This window comes from Lithobates pipiens, unplaced genomic scaffold, assembly GCF_037356315.1.
Source record: "Lithobates pipiens isolate NorthernLeopardFrog02 unplaced genomic scaffold, aLitPip1_a1.2 Scaffold_25, whole genome shotgun sequence".
In the NCBI taxonomy this organism is placed as follows: Eukaryota; Metazoa; Chordata; class Amphibia; order Anura; family Ranidae; genus Lithobates; species Lithobates pipiens.
In genome coordinates this window covers 47,240,747-47,258,497 of record NW_027507787.1, presented here as the reverse complement: position 1 = coordinate 47,258,497, position 17,751 = coordinate 47,240,747, and the positions used below count along the sequence as shown (strand labels likewise).

The 17,751-nt window shown below is 45.3% G+C and overlaps 1 protein-coding gene across 2 annotated transcripts in view; it reads right to left on the bottom strand.

The window, feature by feature from the left end:
• Positions 1-17,751, bottom strand: part of ASCC1 (activating signal cointegrator 1 complex subunit 1) — a 462,103-nt gene that overhangs the window by 324,818 nt on the left and 119,534 nt on the right. For both annotated transcript variants that reach the window (XM_077454415.1, XM_077454414.1), the window contains exon 7: positions 8,731-8,850. In XM_077454415.1, the coding sequence (XP_077310541.1) occupies positions 8,731-8,850 (120 nt within the window). The remainder of the gene's footprint in view (positions 1-8,730; positions 8,851-17,751) is intronic.

The following is a 17,751-nucleotide window of genomic DNA, read 5'->3' as shown; positions in this document are numbered from 1 at the left end:
CAAGGACTCTTTTTGGTGAAGACCAGTCTACAGAACTGTAGGTGCTTTTCTTTTTGTATTATTTTGTGCTGAAGATAAGTGGACTTTAATTTACGGTTTTTATATGCTGAAGAAAAGCTTTATTTTTGATTTAATTATAAATAAATATATTTTGGTTTCACCTGACAACGTTTTATGCACTTAATCCCACGGAGCTAGTATCCCCAAACTTCACACAAGGAAAAGGCGCCTCTAAGTGTAGAATTAAAAGCTGTTTAATTTCCCAAAAAGTGTTAAAAACACTTACAAGATATGTAGACTGGCAGAGCATATCATTAATATCCATGTAGGTGGTCCGGCATGAATGCAGTGGTCTCATCCTCTTTGATGACTGCTTCCTGTTTTGCTTCCTGTTCGTGGTCCACACTGGTTGCTGGTTATTGTCTCCTGCCGCTGACGTCACTTCCGGGATCCTTGTGTTATGAGACTGTGATTGCGGGCTGGCCTGTCAGTTCTCTTGGAGCTCCCTGCTGTTTTTCCTGTTGGCATCCCCTGGACCTCCCTGCTACTGGACACACACAGCCTAAAGAACTTGTATATGCCAGTGACCACTGCATTCATGACGGACCACCTACATGGATATTAATTATATGCTCTGCCAGTCTACATATCTTTTAAGTGTTTTTAACCCTTTTTGGGAAATTAAACAGCTTTTAATTCTACACTTAGAGGCGCCTTTTCTTTGTTTTTCTGTTTCCTGTTCAAGTGTGGAAGATACAGGGATAGTCAAGACACGCCAAAGTCGGTAATGGAAAACAGTAGCAGAGCACACGGCAGGAAACAGGAAGCTAACACACAAAGGTTGATCAGCAGGATTGGCTAGCAGTGCACATGTTAATATAGAGTAGTCTGATAGGAGCTAGGGTGGAGCCATGCCAGAGGATGGATTATAAAAGCAGACAGGTGAGGCTCGGCTGGTCTCTAGAATGAACACATGGAGACAGGTAAGCAGACGAACTCTATTGCATAACCATGACAGTACCCCCCCTCTTACGAGGCTTCCCCCTTCCCCGCCTGGGACCAGGTTTAGAGGGGAACTTCAAATGAAACTTCCTCAACAGACGAGGTGCAAAGACCTCGGAAGCCGAAATCCACGACCTCTCCTCAGGACCAAAACTTTTCCAGTGCACGAGGTACTGGAGAATGCCTCTACAGAGTTGGGAATCCAAAATTTGGCTAACCTCGTACTCCTGATCATCCTCAGAAACCGGTGCTACGGTAGAGAGAGGACGAGAAAACTTATTGAGGACTAAAGGCTTCAGAAGGGCAACATGGAAGGAGTTCGAGATTTTGAGGCTTTTGGGAATCTGGAGCTTGAAACAAACCGGATTCAGTTTACAAATTATGGTGTATGGACCAATGAATCTTGGGGCAAATTTGAGGGAAGGAACCCAGAGTTTGATGTTCCTGGTGGAGAGCCAGACTTTGTCCCCTGGCTGAAGAGAAGGTGGCTTACGCCTGCGACGGTCAGCAAAACTCTTGAATTTGTTGGCAGCTTTCTGGAGGGAATCATGAACGTCAGCCCACATGGAATTGAATGATTCCTGAACAAAGCCAAAGCTGGAATGTCAGAAGAACAAGTCATAGGAAGAGGAAGCTGAGGATGTCTTCCATAAACAGCGACAAAGGGTGTTTTCTGAGAACTAACGTTAACATGATTATTGTGGGAGAACTCAGCCCACGGTAATAGTGATGCCCAATCATCATGATGGGCAGAGACCAAGGTACGGAGAAAGACCTCCAACTCCTGATTAACTCTCTCAGTCTGGCCATTGAATTGGGGATAAGAAGAGGTAAAATCCAAGGTAATGTCGAGGGATTTGCAAAAGGCTCTCCAAAAACGAGAAGTAAACTGCACACCCCTGTCCGAAACGACATGAGAATGAACACCATGAAGGCGGAAAATCTCTCGTACAAAAATGGGGACCAAGGCAGGGGCAGAAGGGAGACCAGGAAGAGGAACAAAATGAGCCATCTTGGAGAACCGATCGATTACTACCCAAATGGCCGTATTATTCTCCGACAGTGGAAGATCAGTGATAAAATCCATGGTGATATGAGACCAGGGCTCCTTAGGAATGGGCAAGGGCATGAGAAGACCAGCAGGGGCTTGAGTGGAAGATTTAGACTGAGCACAGACGTGACAAGCCTTAACATAGTCTTTAACATCCAAGCGGAGATTAGGCCACCAGTAGTGACGACTGATGAGCAGGAAGGATCAGAGGAACCCAGCATGACCTGCCACCTTGCAATCATGTCCCCAATGAAGGATCTTAGTTCTTAGCTCCGTGGGAACAAAGGTCTTACCAGGAGGAATTTTTGATTCCAGGGTGGTAGAATGGGCAACAATGCATGAGGTAGGAATGATCGGCTCAGGATCAGGGTTGGACTCCTCGTCCAAAGTGTCAAATGACCTAGAGAGCGCATCAGCTTGACCGTTGCAGGTTTGTACGTAATCATGAATTTAAAACGAGAAAAGAAGAGACTCCACCTGGCCTGTCTGGGGTTCAGACGTTTAGCATTCTGTAGGTACTGTAGATTCTTATGATCAGTAAAGATCGTTATGGAGTGAGGGGAACCTTCCAAGAGATGACGCCACTCATAAAAAGCGAATTTAATTGCGAGAAGTTCCCGATCACCAAAGGCATAATTTCTCTGTGCCTGAGAATTTTTTTTGGAGAAGAACGCACATGGTTGACGTTTCTTCTCAAAGTCCTGAAGAAGCACAGCTCCCACCCCCATCGAAGAAGCATCTACTTCAATAAAAAATGGGTCCTCAGGATTTGGTCTCCTCAAGAGGGGTCCAGAGACAAAGGCCTGTTTCAGATCGTGAAACGCAGAGACAGCCTCGGAAGGCCAGTCTTTGGCATTCGCACCCTTCTTGGTCAAAGCGATAATAGGAGCAGCAATGGAAGAGTAATTCCTTATGAACTGCCTATAATAATTTGTGAAGCCAAGAAAGCGCTGTGTGGCCTTGAGGCTAGCGGGAAGGGGCCAGTTGGAAATGGCTGAGACCTTTCCGGGATCCATGCAAATACCCGCACTAGAAACAAAAGATCCCAGAAACAGGACCTCGGAACATTCAAAGGAACATTTCTCCATCTTGGCATAGAGATTGTTCTCTCTAAGGCGCTGAAGTACGGTGCGTACATGGTTTCTGTGAGCAGGCAGATTTTCGGAAAAGATGAGAATATCATCCAGATAGATGACAACAAACTGGTACAGTAGATCCCTGAATATTTCATTGACAAAGTTCTGGAACACAGCTGGAGCATTACACAAACCAAAAGGCATAACCAGGTATTCGTAATGCCCGTCCCTAGTGTTGAACGCGGTCTTCCATTCGTCACCTTTCCGTATTCAAATGAGATTGTATGCACCTCTGAGATCCAACTTAGTGAAAATGGAAGCCCCCTTCAACCTGTCAAATAGCTCGGTAAATAAGAGGTAAGGGGTATCGGTTTTTAATAGTCACTGCGTTTAAACCTCTACAGTTGATGCAGGGTCTGAGGGTACCATCCTTTTTGGCAACGAAAAAGAACCCTGCTCCTGCAGGCGATGAGGATTTCCGGATGAAACCTCTCTCCAGATTCTCGGCGACATACTCAGACATGGCCTGGGTCTCTGGAATGGACAAAGGGTAGGTACGACCCCTGGGCAGGGTTTCTCCAGGGACAAGGTCAATAGCACAGTCAAAAGATCTGTGGGGAGGAAGCACCTCAGCAGACTTCTTTCAGAACACATCCCGGAAATCGCTGTATGCCGCGGGAAGATCCGACAATACAGATGTGGTAGCAATGGGAAGTTTCCTCTTGGGGGTCACCTTGGGAAGACAGGACGAGAAACACGAAGGACCCCAGGCCAGGATCTGCCCAGAGACCCAGTCCACATGTGGCGAGTGGAGCTGTAGCCAAGGAAGGCCCAATACAATGGGGGTAGAGGCCTTGGGTAGGATGAGGAAGGAGATCCACTCCTGGTGGAGTATCCCTACCGACATCCTAATAGGTAGCGTCTGGAAACGGATAGGGCCCCCTGGGAGCACAGTGCCATCAATAGCCGAGACTACCAGTGGAGTAGCGAGGGGAGAAAGGGTAAGCTTCATAGAAGAATCAGTTCTCCAGTCCATAAAATTGCCGGCAGCCCCGGAGTCCAGATATGCTAGGACCGATTGGGGAGAAGTGCCTACATGGAGGAACACCGGAAGAAGGAGACGAGAAGGTGATGTCTCTGGGTCCAATACTCCACCTTCCAAATGTATTAGACCCAGACGGAGCAAGCAGGAGTCACGAAATTGACCCTTACCCCCACAATAAAGACACAAGCCCAGAGTTCTGCGTCTAGCACGTTCTTCGGGGGTTAGTCTGGTCCAGCCCAGCTGCATGGGTTCCTCAGCAGACAGAGGATGCTCCACAGGGAGACGGGGAAAAAGCTCAGGCTGACTAGGACCTCTCCTGGAAACGAATGTCAATCTGATTACATAAGGAAATTACATCGTCCAGACCGGCGGGGATAGCTCTTCCTGCTAATTCGTCCTTCACTCGGTCAGAGAGGCCATGTAAAAAGGTTGTGACCAGGGCCTCATTGTTCCAGCTCAATTCCGCTGTAAGGATACGGAACTGAAGTGCATATTGGCCCACTGAACAAGATTCTTGGCGAAGGCGTAAAAGGGCACTAGCCGCAGAAGAAACCCGAGCTGGCTCCTCGAAGATGTTACGAAAGAGCTTCAAGAAGTGGGACAGGCTGGAAACTACTGGATCATCTTTCTCCCACAGGGGAGCAGCCCAGGCTAAAGCTTCACTGGAGAGGGGAATTATATAGGCTACCTTTGCCCGATCAGACAGAAAGTTTTAAAAACTGGAGCTCAAAATGAATGGTGCATTGGCTGAGGAAGCCCCTGCAGGCCTTGGAGTCCCCAGAGAAACGGGACGGAGCTGGCAGTAATAATGAATGCGTGGATGTGACTGGTGCGACAGGTGCAGTCGCAGACTATACTTGAGGCTGCAGGTTTGGGGTTCCCAAGGAAGCCTGTAGCTGCTCAAAGCGGGAAGCCAGATCCTGAAGGAATCGCATCACCTGAGTCTGATTAGATTCCTGGGTCTCGAGTCTCCGCACTATGCCCTGCAATGGATCGACTGCAGGGAGCGGCACGTCAGCCGGGTCCATGGCTGATCATACTGTCAGGTCACCTAGAGCCCAGGTGACAGATGCACACCGTAGGGCTTAGGAGTGCACCGCAAGGTTGTGGACCCTTGTTGTGTTCACCAGCGCCTCTGGTGCTGAGGATGGACTTGGCTGCAACTGGCTCCAGGTCGCGACCCCCAGGGTCCTCCAGCTCACACCCAAAGTAGGCAACAGGAGGATAGGGATGGTGAGGGACAAAGCCAAGGTCGGGGCCACAAGCAGACAAGAATAGTCGGGTACACGCCAAAAGGTCAGGATCACAGGCAAACAGGGATAGTCAAGACACGCCAAAGTTGGTAACGGAAAACAGTAGCAGAGCACACGGCAGGAAACAGGAAGCTAACACACAAAGGTTGATCAGCAGGATTGGCTAGCAGTGCACAGGTTAATATAGAGTAGTCTGATAGGAGCTAGGGTGGAGCCATGCCAGAGGATGGATTATAAAAGCAGACAGGTGAGGCTCGGCTGGTCTCTAGAATAAACACATGGAGACAGGTAAGCAGACGAACTCTATTGCATAACCATGACACGTCTGTAATTTTATAAAAAACATTGTGCCTACAGTGCCTTGAAAAAGTATTCATACCCCTTCAGATTTTCCACATTTTGGCATGTTACAACCAAAAACGTAAATGTATTTTATTGTGATTGTATGTGTAAGACCAACACAAAGTGGCACATAATTGTGAAGTGGAAGGAAAATGAAAATGGTATTCAAAATTGTTTACAAATAAATATCTAAAAAGTGTGGCGTGCATTTGTAATCAGCCCACCTTGATTCAATACGTTGTAGAACCACCTTTTGCTGCAATTACAACTGCAACTCTTTTTGGGAATGTCTCTACCAGCTTTGCACATCTAGAGAAGGACATTTTTGCCCATTCTACTTTGCAAAATAGCTCAAGCTCTGTCAGAATGGATGGAGAGCGTCTGAACAGCAATTTTCAAGTCTTGCCACAGATTCACAATTGGATTTAGGTCTGGACTTAAACTAGCACATGAATATGCTTTGATCTAAACCAGTGGTTCTCAACCTTTCTACTGCCGTGATCCCTTGATAAAATTTCCCAAGTTGTGGGGACCCCCAACAGTAAAATTTTCATAGCATGAGTTTCCCAATTTCTTGTTTTTTTTCCCCCATCCCTCTCTCTAGCCACCTTTCTTTTTCTTTATCTTATTCTTTCTCTGCCTTTTTCTTTGTTCCTCCCCCTCTTTCCCTCTCCCTTATATGTATTTTATTTTTTTCTTTTGTTCTTTTACTCCTTGGTGGGTGGGGGGGGATGGGATGAGTGGCAGTGCTGGCGGGTAGTTGGGATGAGTGGCAGTGCTGGCGGGTAGTTGGGATGAGTGGCAGTGCTGGGGGAGTTCTGATCAGCCAACTTAGGTGTTCTTTATCAAGGTCATCTGCTGAACTAAGAACTGTAGTGGGGACTTTTAATAGCAACTCTGATCACAGGTCGTGTTACTCACTATGTTTCCAGATTCATTGTGACTCCAGCTCTTGACACCTATGCTGAAATCAGGAGATAGGGTCTCCTCCAGCCCCTCTCACTTCACATTCCTCAGCAGTCAGCTGACCTCTAGTATCTAGCCCCCCCCCCCCCCCCAACCATGCCGTGAACTGAATGGACGGCTGAAAAGAGGCTGAGTGGGTGGCCACAGGCTCCAGGGGCAGCCCTGCTGGGCAGCAGCAAAAAGGCTGGGAGAGTGGTGTGGGCTTCAGGAATAGCCCAGGATTCAGTGACCCCTGGAAAATCGTAATTTGACCCCCAGGTTGAGAACCACTGATCTAAAACATTCTATTGTAGTTCTGGTTGTATGTTTAGGGTCATTGTCCTGCTGGAAAGTGAACCTCCGCCACAGTCTCAAGTCCTTTGCAGACTAACAGGTTTTCTCATAAGATTGCCTTGTATTTGGATCCATCCATCTTCCCATCAACTCTTACCTGCTTCCCTGTCCCTGCTAAAGAAAAGCATTCACACAACATGATGATGCCACCACCAGGTTTCACGGTGGGGATGGTGTGTGCAGTGTTAGTTTTTCACCACACATAGCGTTTTGCTTTTAGGCCAAAAAGTTAAATTTTGGTCTTATCTGACCAGAGCACCTTCTTCCACGTGTTTACTGTGTTCCCCACATGGCTTCTCGCAAACGGAACTTCTTATGGTTTTCTTTCATCAATGCTTTCTTCTTGTCACTCTTCCATAAAGGCCAGATTTGTGGAGTGCACAACTAATAGTTCTGTGGACAGATTCTCCAACCTGAGCTGTGGATCTCTGCAGCTCCTCCAGAGTTACCATGGTCCTCTTGGCCGCTTCTCTGATTAATGCTCTCCTTGCCCAACCTGTCAGTTTAGGTGGACAGCTATGCGTTGGTAGGTTTTCAGTTGTGCCATACTCTTTCCATTTTCAGATGATGGATTGAACAGTGCTCTGTGAAATGTTCAAAGCTTGGGATATTTTTTTATATAAGCTAAACCTACTTTAAACTTCTCCACAACTTAATCCCTGACCTGTCTGGTGTGTTCCTTGGCCTTCATTATGATTTTTGTTCACTAAGGTTCTCTAACAAACCTCCGAGGGCTTCACAGAACAGCTGTATTTATACTGAGACTAAAATTACACACAGGTGGCTTCTATTTACTAATTAGGTGACTTCTGAAGGCAATTGGCTCCACTCGTTTTTAGGTAGGGGTATCAGAGTAAAGGTGTCTGAATAGAAATGCATGCCACACTTTTCAGATATTTATTTGTAAAAAATGTTGAAAACCATTTATCATTTTCCTTCCTCTTCACAATTATGTGCCACTTTGTGCTGGTCTACCACATAAAATCAATTTACATTTTTGGCTGTAACATAACTGGGGAAATGTGGAAAATTTCAGGGGGTATGAATTTTTTTTCAAGACACTGTATATGTTTTCTGTCTAAACAAAGAAAGGGTTGGATATAAATTCAGAGATCTGAGAGCAAACAATCTAAAAAAACAAAACAGTTCTTTACCTGCCACATGCATACACATACACTAGTCCTTGCATATTCACCACTTCACCACTCAACCAGTTTACATCTTAACCGCCATATTGGGGAACATCTGTTTCAGAGCCTAACCTTCATCCTGTACCTGTAAAAGTAAGCTGTGGTTGTGAAAACAGGAAGCAGGTGAAAGGAAGGTGTAGCTTGGCGCTCACCTCACAGATGTCCACCAAAATATCCCTAGAAGCTCCAAAGAACTACATGTGCTATGAATACAGGGGCTGTTGGGTGTCACATCAGAATCACCCAGTTGGAGAATCCAGCAAAATGGTCTAAGAAAAACACTGATGCAGACAATCAACACAATGGGGAAGAATATTGGAGGCATTCTAGGCTATACCTGGCTCACAGGCTAAAGCAACTTTTCTATGTTGATATCATAACTGTTGACAAATATTTGTAAAATTAACTTTTATTTTCAGGCATGCAACAGTAAAAGTAACATGAGATTCAAATTAAACTTTGCAATACTAACCTTTCTGATCGATCCTTCATTTCGACTTTTGCATAAAGGACATCCACCATTGCTGGGTCATCATTCATGTATTCAATTCCAGACATTTTCACTTGCATTGGTTTGCCAGCTGCAATTTTACTAAAATATAAGAGAATATAAAACTGATAGAACCTGGTACAACACTGATAGAAGCTGAATTAGCAACACATATTCACAGTTTATTGATTATAAACATTCTTTAAAAAAAACATATAGGGATCAATTCATTAACGTTTACCGCATGTGATAACATGGTCACGTGACTCATTTGCATAAATTATTGCATGCGGTAAAACAGCATGGGGTTGGGGTTCCCCGATGACAGCTGAATGGAAAAAAAAAAAAAAAATGCCGACAATTAAAAATGAAAAAACGTGGGGCCTCCGATCCACCCCCAATGCATACCAAGCCCTTCATGTGTGGTATGGATTTTAAGGAAAACGCCACAATTAAAGAAAAAAAAAAAAAAAAACACATGACGTGGGGTGCCCCCCAAAATCCACAACAGACCCTTATCCAAGTATGCAGCCTGGCAGGTCAGGAAAGAGGGGGGGCAAGCAAGGCCATACCAAGCCGCATGCCCTCTGCCCCAAAGCACCCACCCAAAGCACCCACCCCCACATGTTGAGGGCATGTGGCCTGGTATGGTTTGGGGGGAGGGGGGCGCTCGCTCGTCATCCCCCCTTTTCCTAACCTGCCAGGCTGCATACTGAGACTGGTATGGATTTTGGGGGGGAGAGGGTCCCCGCGCTGTTTTTTTAAATCATTTTAAATTGTCTGCATTTTTTATTTACATTCAGCTGGTGAATCATCCATTGTTAAGGGTGCAGGGACTGGCTTCCCAGCCTGCTCCTTAAGAAACAAGCTCAATGTCATAAATTACGGGGCTGCAAATTGAAAAGGAAAGGGGCGTGACCGGATGTGCAAGATGGAGTGAGTGAGAGATGTGAGACGCCGTGTGTGACTTTCTCCCAGACCCCCATGACGAGAGCGTGGAGCGCTTAGTGCTACGGCCGGACGCAGCGTGAGGTGGGCTGGAGCTGTTCATTGAAGCTGGACGGGAGGAGGAGTGACAGCGCATCACTGTACTATCGTGCCGAGCCCTCGGAGATTCACGCTTACTTCCGGGTCCCGAACCCCAGCGAACACGGCCGAAGAAGCACGAGTACCCCCGACCAAGCCGAACGCTTTTGAACCCTGCCGAGAGACGCCGCACACAGTGGACACCAAGAGGCCCTCCCGCTCTCCAGTAAGCCGCGATAGGAGGAAGGAGGTAAGCGGCAGGATTGCGGGGGGGGGGAAGAAGTCGGAGGTGTGAGGGGCATAGCAGGCGGAGGTCTGGCAGAGCAAGTTGTGGACATAGCGATGCCTGAGAACTGGTAATAAGTAAACAAGAGGGCGCTGGCCGGGGGTGAGAAGGACTTATAGCTCTTGTTCTTTGGAACTCATTGCTTCGTTTTGTGCTCTAAGACGAATGAATGATAACCCAGGTAGTATATGCAAAGTACCTGCTGTAAAAACGAACGTCTGTAAGCAGCGAACCAGGAAGTCTGTGATATTTGAATTGAGTGCTTGTGGACTGACTGGCTATAAGACAAGATCAGTATCGCATTAATTGATTACCGTATATACTCGAGTATAAGCCGAGATTTTCAGCCTCTTTTTTGAGGCTGAAAGTGCCCCCCTCGGCTTATACTCGAGTCATCGCTGTCTGCCCGCTCGATCAGCGTGTCGAGCAGACAGACAGCGGCCATTCTGATTCAAAAGCCGCGCCTCCGGCTCCCCCTTCGCCTGTGATAGGCGGAACACTGAATTTCCCAGCAGCCTGTGTTCCGCCTATCACGGACTTCGTATCATCCTCGTACTACGGACGAGGATGATACGACGTCTGTGATAGGCGGAACACAGGCTGCTGGGAAATTCAGTGTTCCGCCTATCACAGGCGAAGGCGGCGGCGCAGCTTTTGAATTTTACAATGGCCGCCGACGAACGAAGAGGGCACGGGACGGAGGCAAGGCACAGGACGGCACGGCACGGGACGGGACGGGACGGGACCGGAGGCAAGGCACGGCGGCGAGGCACGGCGGCGAGGCACGGCGGCGAGGCACGGAGGCAAGGAGGCTCGGCACGGGACGGAGGCTCGGGACAAAGGCTCAGGACACAGGTAGGCTGGACACACACACACACACACACACACACACACACACACACACACACACACACACACACGGATACACACACACACACAGGGATGGATGGATGGATGGAGACACACACACACAGGGATGGACGGACACACAGGGATGGACGGACACACAGGGATGGACGGACACACAGGGATGGACGGACACACACACAGGGATGGACAGGCATGTCTTACCCTCGGCTTATACACGAGTCAATAAGTTTGCCAGTTTTTTTGGGGGTAAATTGGGGGCCTCGGCTTATATTCGGGTCGGCCTATACTCGAGTATATACGGTAACTGAGGGATGGTGGCTGCTCTAAAAATCAACTGGTTGAACGGTATTTGAACTAAGTGCGTGCAAATAAATGTCTGCTGTGAAGCATTAAAACAGGAAGTTTTGGTGATACATGAAGTGAATACTGGAGAACTGGTTATAAGATACGGCTAATATTGCACTAAGCGATCAACTGAGCGATGGGCGGCTGGGTTAAAAAGTTAAAAATATATTAAAATACGATATATATCCAGGACTGTTCTGTGGAAAGGGGCGAGAAAAGGAAAGTAAGATGCAGCACCTGCGTTCTGCAAAGGAAAGAGGGGAAAAAAGTTCGCAACAGTCTACCACAGCAGCTAAATTAGAACAATTTGCTCATAACCCTGCACAGTCATCGCAGACCCCTCCAAAAAAAGGGCAGACAAAGGGGCAGCATGGAGAAATGTCTGAAAGGCTGGAGCAGTGGCCAAATGTTCAGTTAATAAAAAAGCGGGTGCAGGGGAACAGAATATGGAGATCACAACGGGTGACTCTCCTCCGTTAGAAAAAGAGCCAACAATTAAGGACGTGTTATTGGCCGTAAACGCATGTAACATCTCACTGAAAGAACTCTGTAATCAAATGAAGGGAGTGAAGGAAGATCTAATGGTGGTAAGGCAAGACCTACAGAAAGTGGTGGAAAGGACGACAGAACTTGAGTTAAGGACTAGCAGATTAGAAGACGATACAACATTCCTAATTAAAGAAATAGAAAGCTTGAAGGAGCAGTTCGGCGGATATAGAACAAGAATGGACGAAATGGAAAATAGGCTCAGGAGGGACAATGTGCGAGTAGTGGGGCTTCCGGAAAAAAGTGAGGGTGTAAACCCTGCTGAATTTATGGAGCATCTTCTGGTTGAACTGTTTGGGAGGGATGTTTTTTCAACAGCGTTCTCAATAGAGAGGGCGCATAGGGTACCCCTTTAGAGCACCATTGGAGGGGGGCCGTCCTAGGCCATTATTAATGAAATTACTGAATTATAAAGATAAAGTGGTATTATTACGGAAGGCAAGGGAAATGGGGAATGTATTGTATAAGGGTGTTAGAATTTCATTATATTCTGATTTTTCCCCAGAACTTCAGAGAAAAAGGGTAGAGTTCCTCCAGGTGAAACGCAGGTTACAGAAGCTCAGGGTGCCGTATGCTCTTCTTTATCCTGCAAAGCTACGGATTAATGCACTAGGGCACACTCAGGTTTTTTGTTCCCCAATGGAAGTGGAAAAATGGATAGAAGAAAATAAAGAAAAGTTATAGTTGTTGGGGTTTCTAGTACTGAGTGGGATGGGAAGATAGAAAGAGAAGGGGGGATGAAGTATGTGTGTTCTTGGTTTTTTTTTTTTTTTTTTTTTGTGTGTGCTGTCTGTGTCTGTATGGGAGGGGGGTTGGGAGGGAGGTAATACACGGCGAGCGCACTAGGTGAGGGTGGTAAATAGGTTGTGAAGAGAGTGGTATAAGGTCACTAATAGCCCCTAGGGTAACACCTAGGAAGGTGGGGGAGGGGCGGGAGGGAGGTAGAAAGGGGGGAGAGGGGGTGGGTGTAGTAGGGAAAATAGGGGGGAGGTTGAAGGGGAAAAAAAAAATATATATGTATGCACTAATAAATGGAGTACAGGAAATAACTCAAATCAAAAAAGGACACAAACTGGGGGGTGGTAAAACTTGGGGTGGTAAAAAACAAGGAAAATATATTGGTCACAAGGGGGAAAATGGTAATAAACAATTATATAGTATAATTTATATCCAAAGACACATAATATACGAGTTAATGGTGACGCCTAATAAATTTGTTATTATACAAGGGAGTAATACTTGGGGAGTGCGGTATAAGGTAATAAAAGAACTTAGAGGGGAGTCGGTGGGTACTGGGAGACAAATGGTTCTCAATAGTGTCCTCAGTAGACTGGTTATTTCGCTCTCTCTCTTTCCTACCTTAGGTTTTTCTTTTTTTTTCTTTCTCCTCTTTATTTGTTTATGGCTATGCAGGACGGTAAAATTAAGATAGGCTCCTGGAATGTGAGGGGTCTGGGGACGCAGCTGAAACAAAAAGCTGTGCTATCCTTGTTGGAGGGATGTGGAGTAGAGCTGCTCTGCATACAGGAGACCCATTTAAATAGAGATACAATATACCGGTTGCAGAGCAGAAAATATCAATTTCAATATCATTCTGTTTATTCGACATATAGCAGAGGGGTGAGTGTCTTGGTAAAAACGGGGGTGAATTTTGTATGTAAACGGGTTAGCCTGGATGAAAAAGGCAGATACATTTTCTTACAGTGCCTAATCGAAAATAGAGAATGTATGCTGGCAAACATCTACATCCCTCCACCATTTAAAATGGAAGTGCTTTTTAAATTACAGGAATTTTTAGTGGGGATAGATGGTGTTCCTATAATAATAGTAGGGGATTTCAACACGGTATTGGATATTAAAATTGATAGATTCCCAGAAAAAACGCTGGCGGAACCAGCTTGGCAGGGGAGGTTGGGACAGTACCTGGAAGAAGTAGGATTACGGGATTTATGGAGAACTGGGAACCCGGGAGCTCGGCAGTATAGTTGTTACTCGTCCACGCATACTACGTTATCCAGGATTGATATGATACTGGGGAATGACCTGGCCTTACAAATGGTGGAAAAGGTTGAATATCAGCCCAGTGGGATTTCAGATCATTCCCCGGTGACAGCAGTATTAAAAATGAGAGAACGTAAGGTACAGAGGTTGTGGAAAGTGAACCCGCTCTGGTTAGAACTGATAAAAAAAGAGACAGAAGAACGCCCTGAGAGAATTCAGTGGGAATTAAAAGAATTTCTAAAAAATAACCGGGGTACAGTAACATCAGGGATCCTGTGGGATACTCTGAAAGCTTTTTTAAGGGGCCTTATGATCCAATCAATAGCAAAAATAAACAGAAAGTCTAGGGAACAGGAGGTACAAATAGGGAGAGAAGTGTTAGAGGCTGAAAGAGATTTTATTAGCGACCCCACGCAGGGCAAAGAAAAAATCTGGTTAGATAAACAAGAAGAACTTAGGCTATTAACTCTAAAGAAAGCAGAGATTCAGCATATGTTCCAACGCCAAGCCTCCTTCGCGGAAGGGGAAAGCGTGGGAAAAATGTTGGCACAACTGGTGAAGAATAACTCGGGTCCTTCCTCAATTTCGGCGATTAGGATGTCTGAGGGAAAGGTTATAACAGAAACTGGGAGTATTTGCCAAGCATTTGAAGGATATTATAAAAACCTATATACTGCACAGAAAGTGGGGATGGATGAGCAAATGGAAACATTCTTAGGTCAATTAGAGGTACCATGTTTGAAACAAGAAGAAAGAGAGGAACTGGAAGCCCCAATAACTTTGAAAGAACTTCAGGAAGCAGTTGCGAGTATGCCAAATCAGAAATCGCCTGGGCCGGATGGACTACCGATTGAAGTCTATAAAAATTTTGGCGAGATACTGCTTCCTGAACTCCTGGAGATGTTAAGAGGAGCACATGGGGAGGGTAAATTGCCTCCATCAATGATGGAGGCGGTTATAACCCTGTTGTACAAAGAAGGGAAGGACGCCTTAGATGTTGCAGCGTATAGGCCAATCTCTCTCCTGTGTACCGATACAAAGATACTGGCCAAGGTATTAGCGATTAGGCTTAATCGAGTCATAGCAAGATTGGTCCATATGGACCAAACAGGGTTTATAGCCAACAGGTCAACGAGTATAAATATTAGAAGAGCCTTTTTGAATTTGCAGGTCCCAATGGATAACGATACTCCGGGTGCAGTGGTGGCATTGGATGTAAGGAAAGCATTTGATAGCGTAGAATGGGGATATATATGGAAAGTTTTGGAGAAATTTGGCCTGGGTCCTTCCTTCATAGGATGGATTAGGATGCTATATGACAAACCTAGTGCGAGACTAAAAATTAATAATGAGTTATCCGGGAAAATAGAGTTGGGGAGAGGGACGAGGCAGGGGTGCCCATTATCACCCCTGCTCTTTGCATTGGCTATAGAGCCCTTGGCATGTGCAATTAGAGCAAACCGGGATATTGTCGGTTTTGTAAGAAAAACTGGAGAGGAAAAAATCTCACTTTATGCAGACGATATCCTATTGTTTTTAGGGGATATGAGATACTCACTACCAAGGGCAATGGGACTGGTGCAAGGGTTTGGAGGCTTCACAGGGCTGGAGATAAATTGGGAAAAATCGGAATGTCTTCCGTTGGACCCAATTGGTCAGCAAACGGCCCTGGGAACCCCCCAAATGCCAATAGTGGATAAGTTGAAATATCTGGGAGTAACCTTGTCAAGGGATCCTAAGCAATATATAAGTCATAACTTAGTCCCATTATTGGCTAAGTTTAAACAAAAAATTGCTATATGGAAACGAATGCCTCTCTCGGTCGCTGGCAGATGCAATCTGATAAAAATGATATGGATGCCCCAACTTTTATACATATTACATAATGCCCCAATATGGATTAACAGAAGCTGGTTTAATAAAATCGAGATGTTGTTTAGGGAGTTAATATGGAGGGGAGGACAGGCCAGATTGAGATTGCGGATGCTTCAGCTACCGGGAGAGGAAGGAGGATTCGCGGTCCCTTATCCGGAGTGCTATTTTTGGGCGTCCCAATTACAACAGCTAGGGGGGATCGATGAGAAGAACGGAGGAACCCCAAATGGGAGATTAGTATTAACAGGCTCCCCACATAGCACCCTGATTGAGACCCTGGAAGCGGACTCATTCCAGTGTAGATGCCCTACAGTAAAAATGATGTTAAAGTTATGGGGTACAGTTAAAAAAAAAATGGGATATAGTGAAATAACAAAGTATACGCCTCTATGGAACAATAAGAAGCTACAGGAAATATGGCGGGTTGGAAAAATTGTAGATTGGGAAAAATGTGGCATTGTAAGGCTTAGCCATCTATATGGCGGCAGGGGTATTAAATCTTTCGACCAGCTGCAAAGAGAATTTAAGATATCACAAAACTCATTTTATGCCTATATACAAGTGAGGCACGCGTTAAGGACCCAGTTTGGAAACCTGTTACTAACATGGGAGGAACTGCCCTTGCTATACCCAGTAGCACAAGCAGGACCCACTAAAGGATTAATATCTAAATTCTATGCCCAGTTCGGTGAACAGATTAATAGTGAGAGGAAAGGGAGGGTTGAGAAGGAGAAATGGGAGCAAGACCTAGGTAATATAACACGAGTACAGTGGAAAAATATCCTAGCGGCATGCCCAAAGGTCTCGGTCTCTCCTCCTCAGAGGATTTCCCACTTGATGGTAATTAATAGAGCATACTATACTCCCCAGAAATTATTTAAATTTGGTAAGAGAACAGATGACTGTTGCCCCAGGTGTGGGGCAACATACTGGGAAGGAGTGGTAAAGATAATAAGTAGGGCCTTGGGGACGGTAATAGAATTAAATCCCATAGTGTGTATTTTAGGTTATAGAAAGGAGGAAGTAGAGAGGAAGGGAATAACAACGGTAATCCTAAAATGTTTATTTCAAGCTAGAAGGATGATAGCTAGGAGATGGCAATCCAAGCTAGCCCCCACAGTAGAGGATTGGATAAGGGCGGTAAATGAATATCTATGTAAGGAGAGGGCAGTATACGCAAAACGAAATAACCTAAAAGAGTTTAATAGGAACTGGCGAGAGTGGATAGAAGTGATGCATACCCCAGTTTAAACCATGATAGGAAAGGGAAGAGGGGAGGGGGAGGGGGGATGGGTAATGGGAAGGAGTAGGGTAGTGTACATTAAAGGTACGGGAATCATAACACATTTATGCTATACTGTAGGATAAAAGCACCAATATATATATAGGAGGGGAGGGGAGGGGGGGTGGGGTTGATAGAAAGGGTGGGAGGGAGGGGAGGGGTTATATCAGTAGGGAAAATGTAGGAATTGCAAAAATAGTTGTGGAAGGATAAGGGGGGATATGGTATTGTTTAGATATTGTTTTCTTTTGCTTGTTAATTATATGTGATGTATGGATGTATCTTCATGTCCCCCTTCCCTTCCTAGAACTCTAAAACTCAGACTTCGGAATGGAAGAAAGATGTATTTGAATCCTGGCAATGTTATTTTAAAATGTGGTCTGTATAAATGTGAAAATTTAATAAAGATTAATAATTAAAAAAAAAAAAAAAAAAATGTCATAAATTACTGCATTAAATAATGCGGTAATTACCGCTAAATCAAACAAATACTGCATTTGGTATTTAAACGCAAAATTCTTAGCGAATTGCACTTTCACAACTGATTAACGCATGCGTTATTTTACTGCATTTTATTGCCGTTACTTATTTCTTAGTGAATTGACCCCATAGTACCTAGGACAAATTACTACAATTCAAATTGATTTGAAATAAGCAGATTTAATAAGTAAGAGTAAGTAAGAGATGATGCTTTCATTTGGACCAGAATAAGCAAATTTAATACAAGTAATTAAGAGATGATGCCTTCATTTGGATCAAAACATTAATTTTA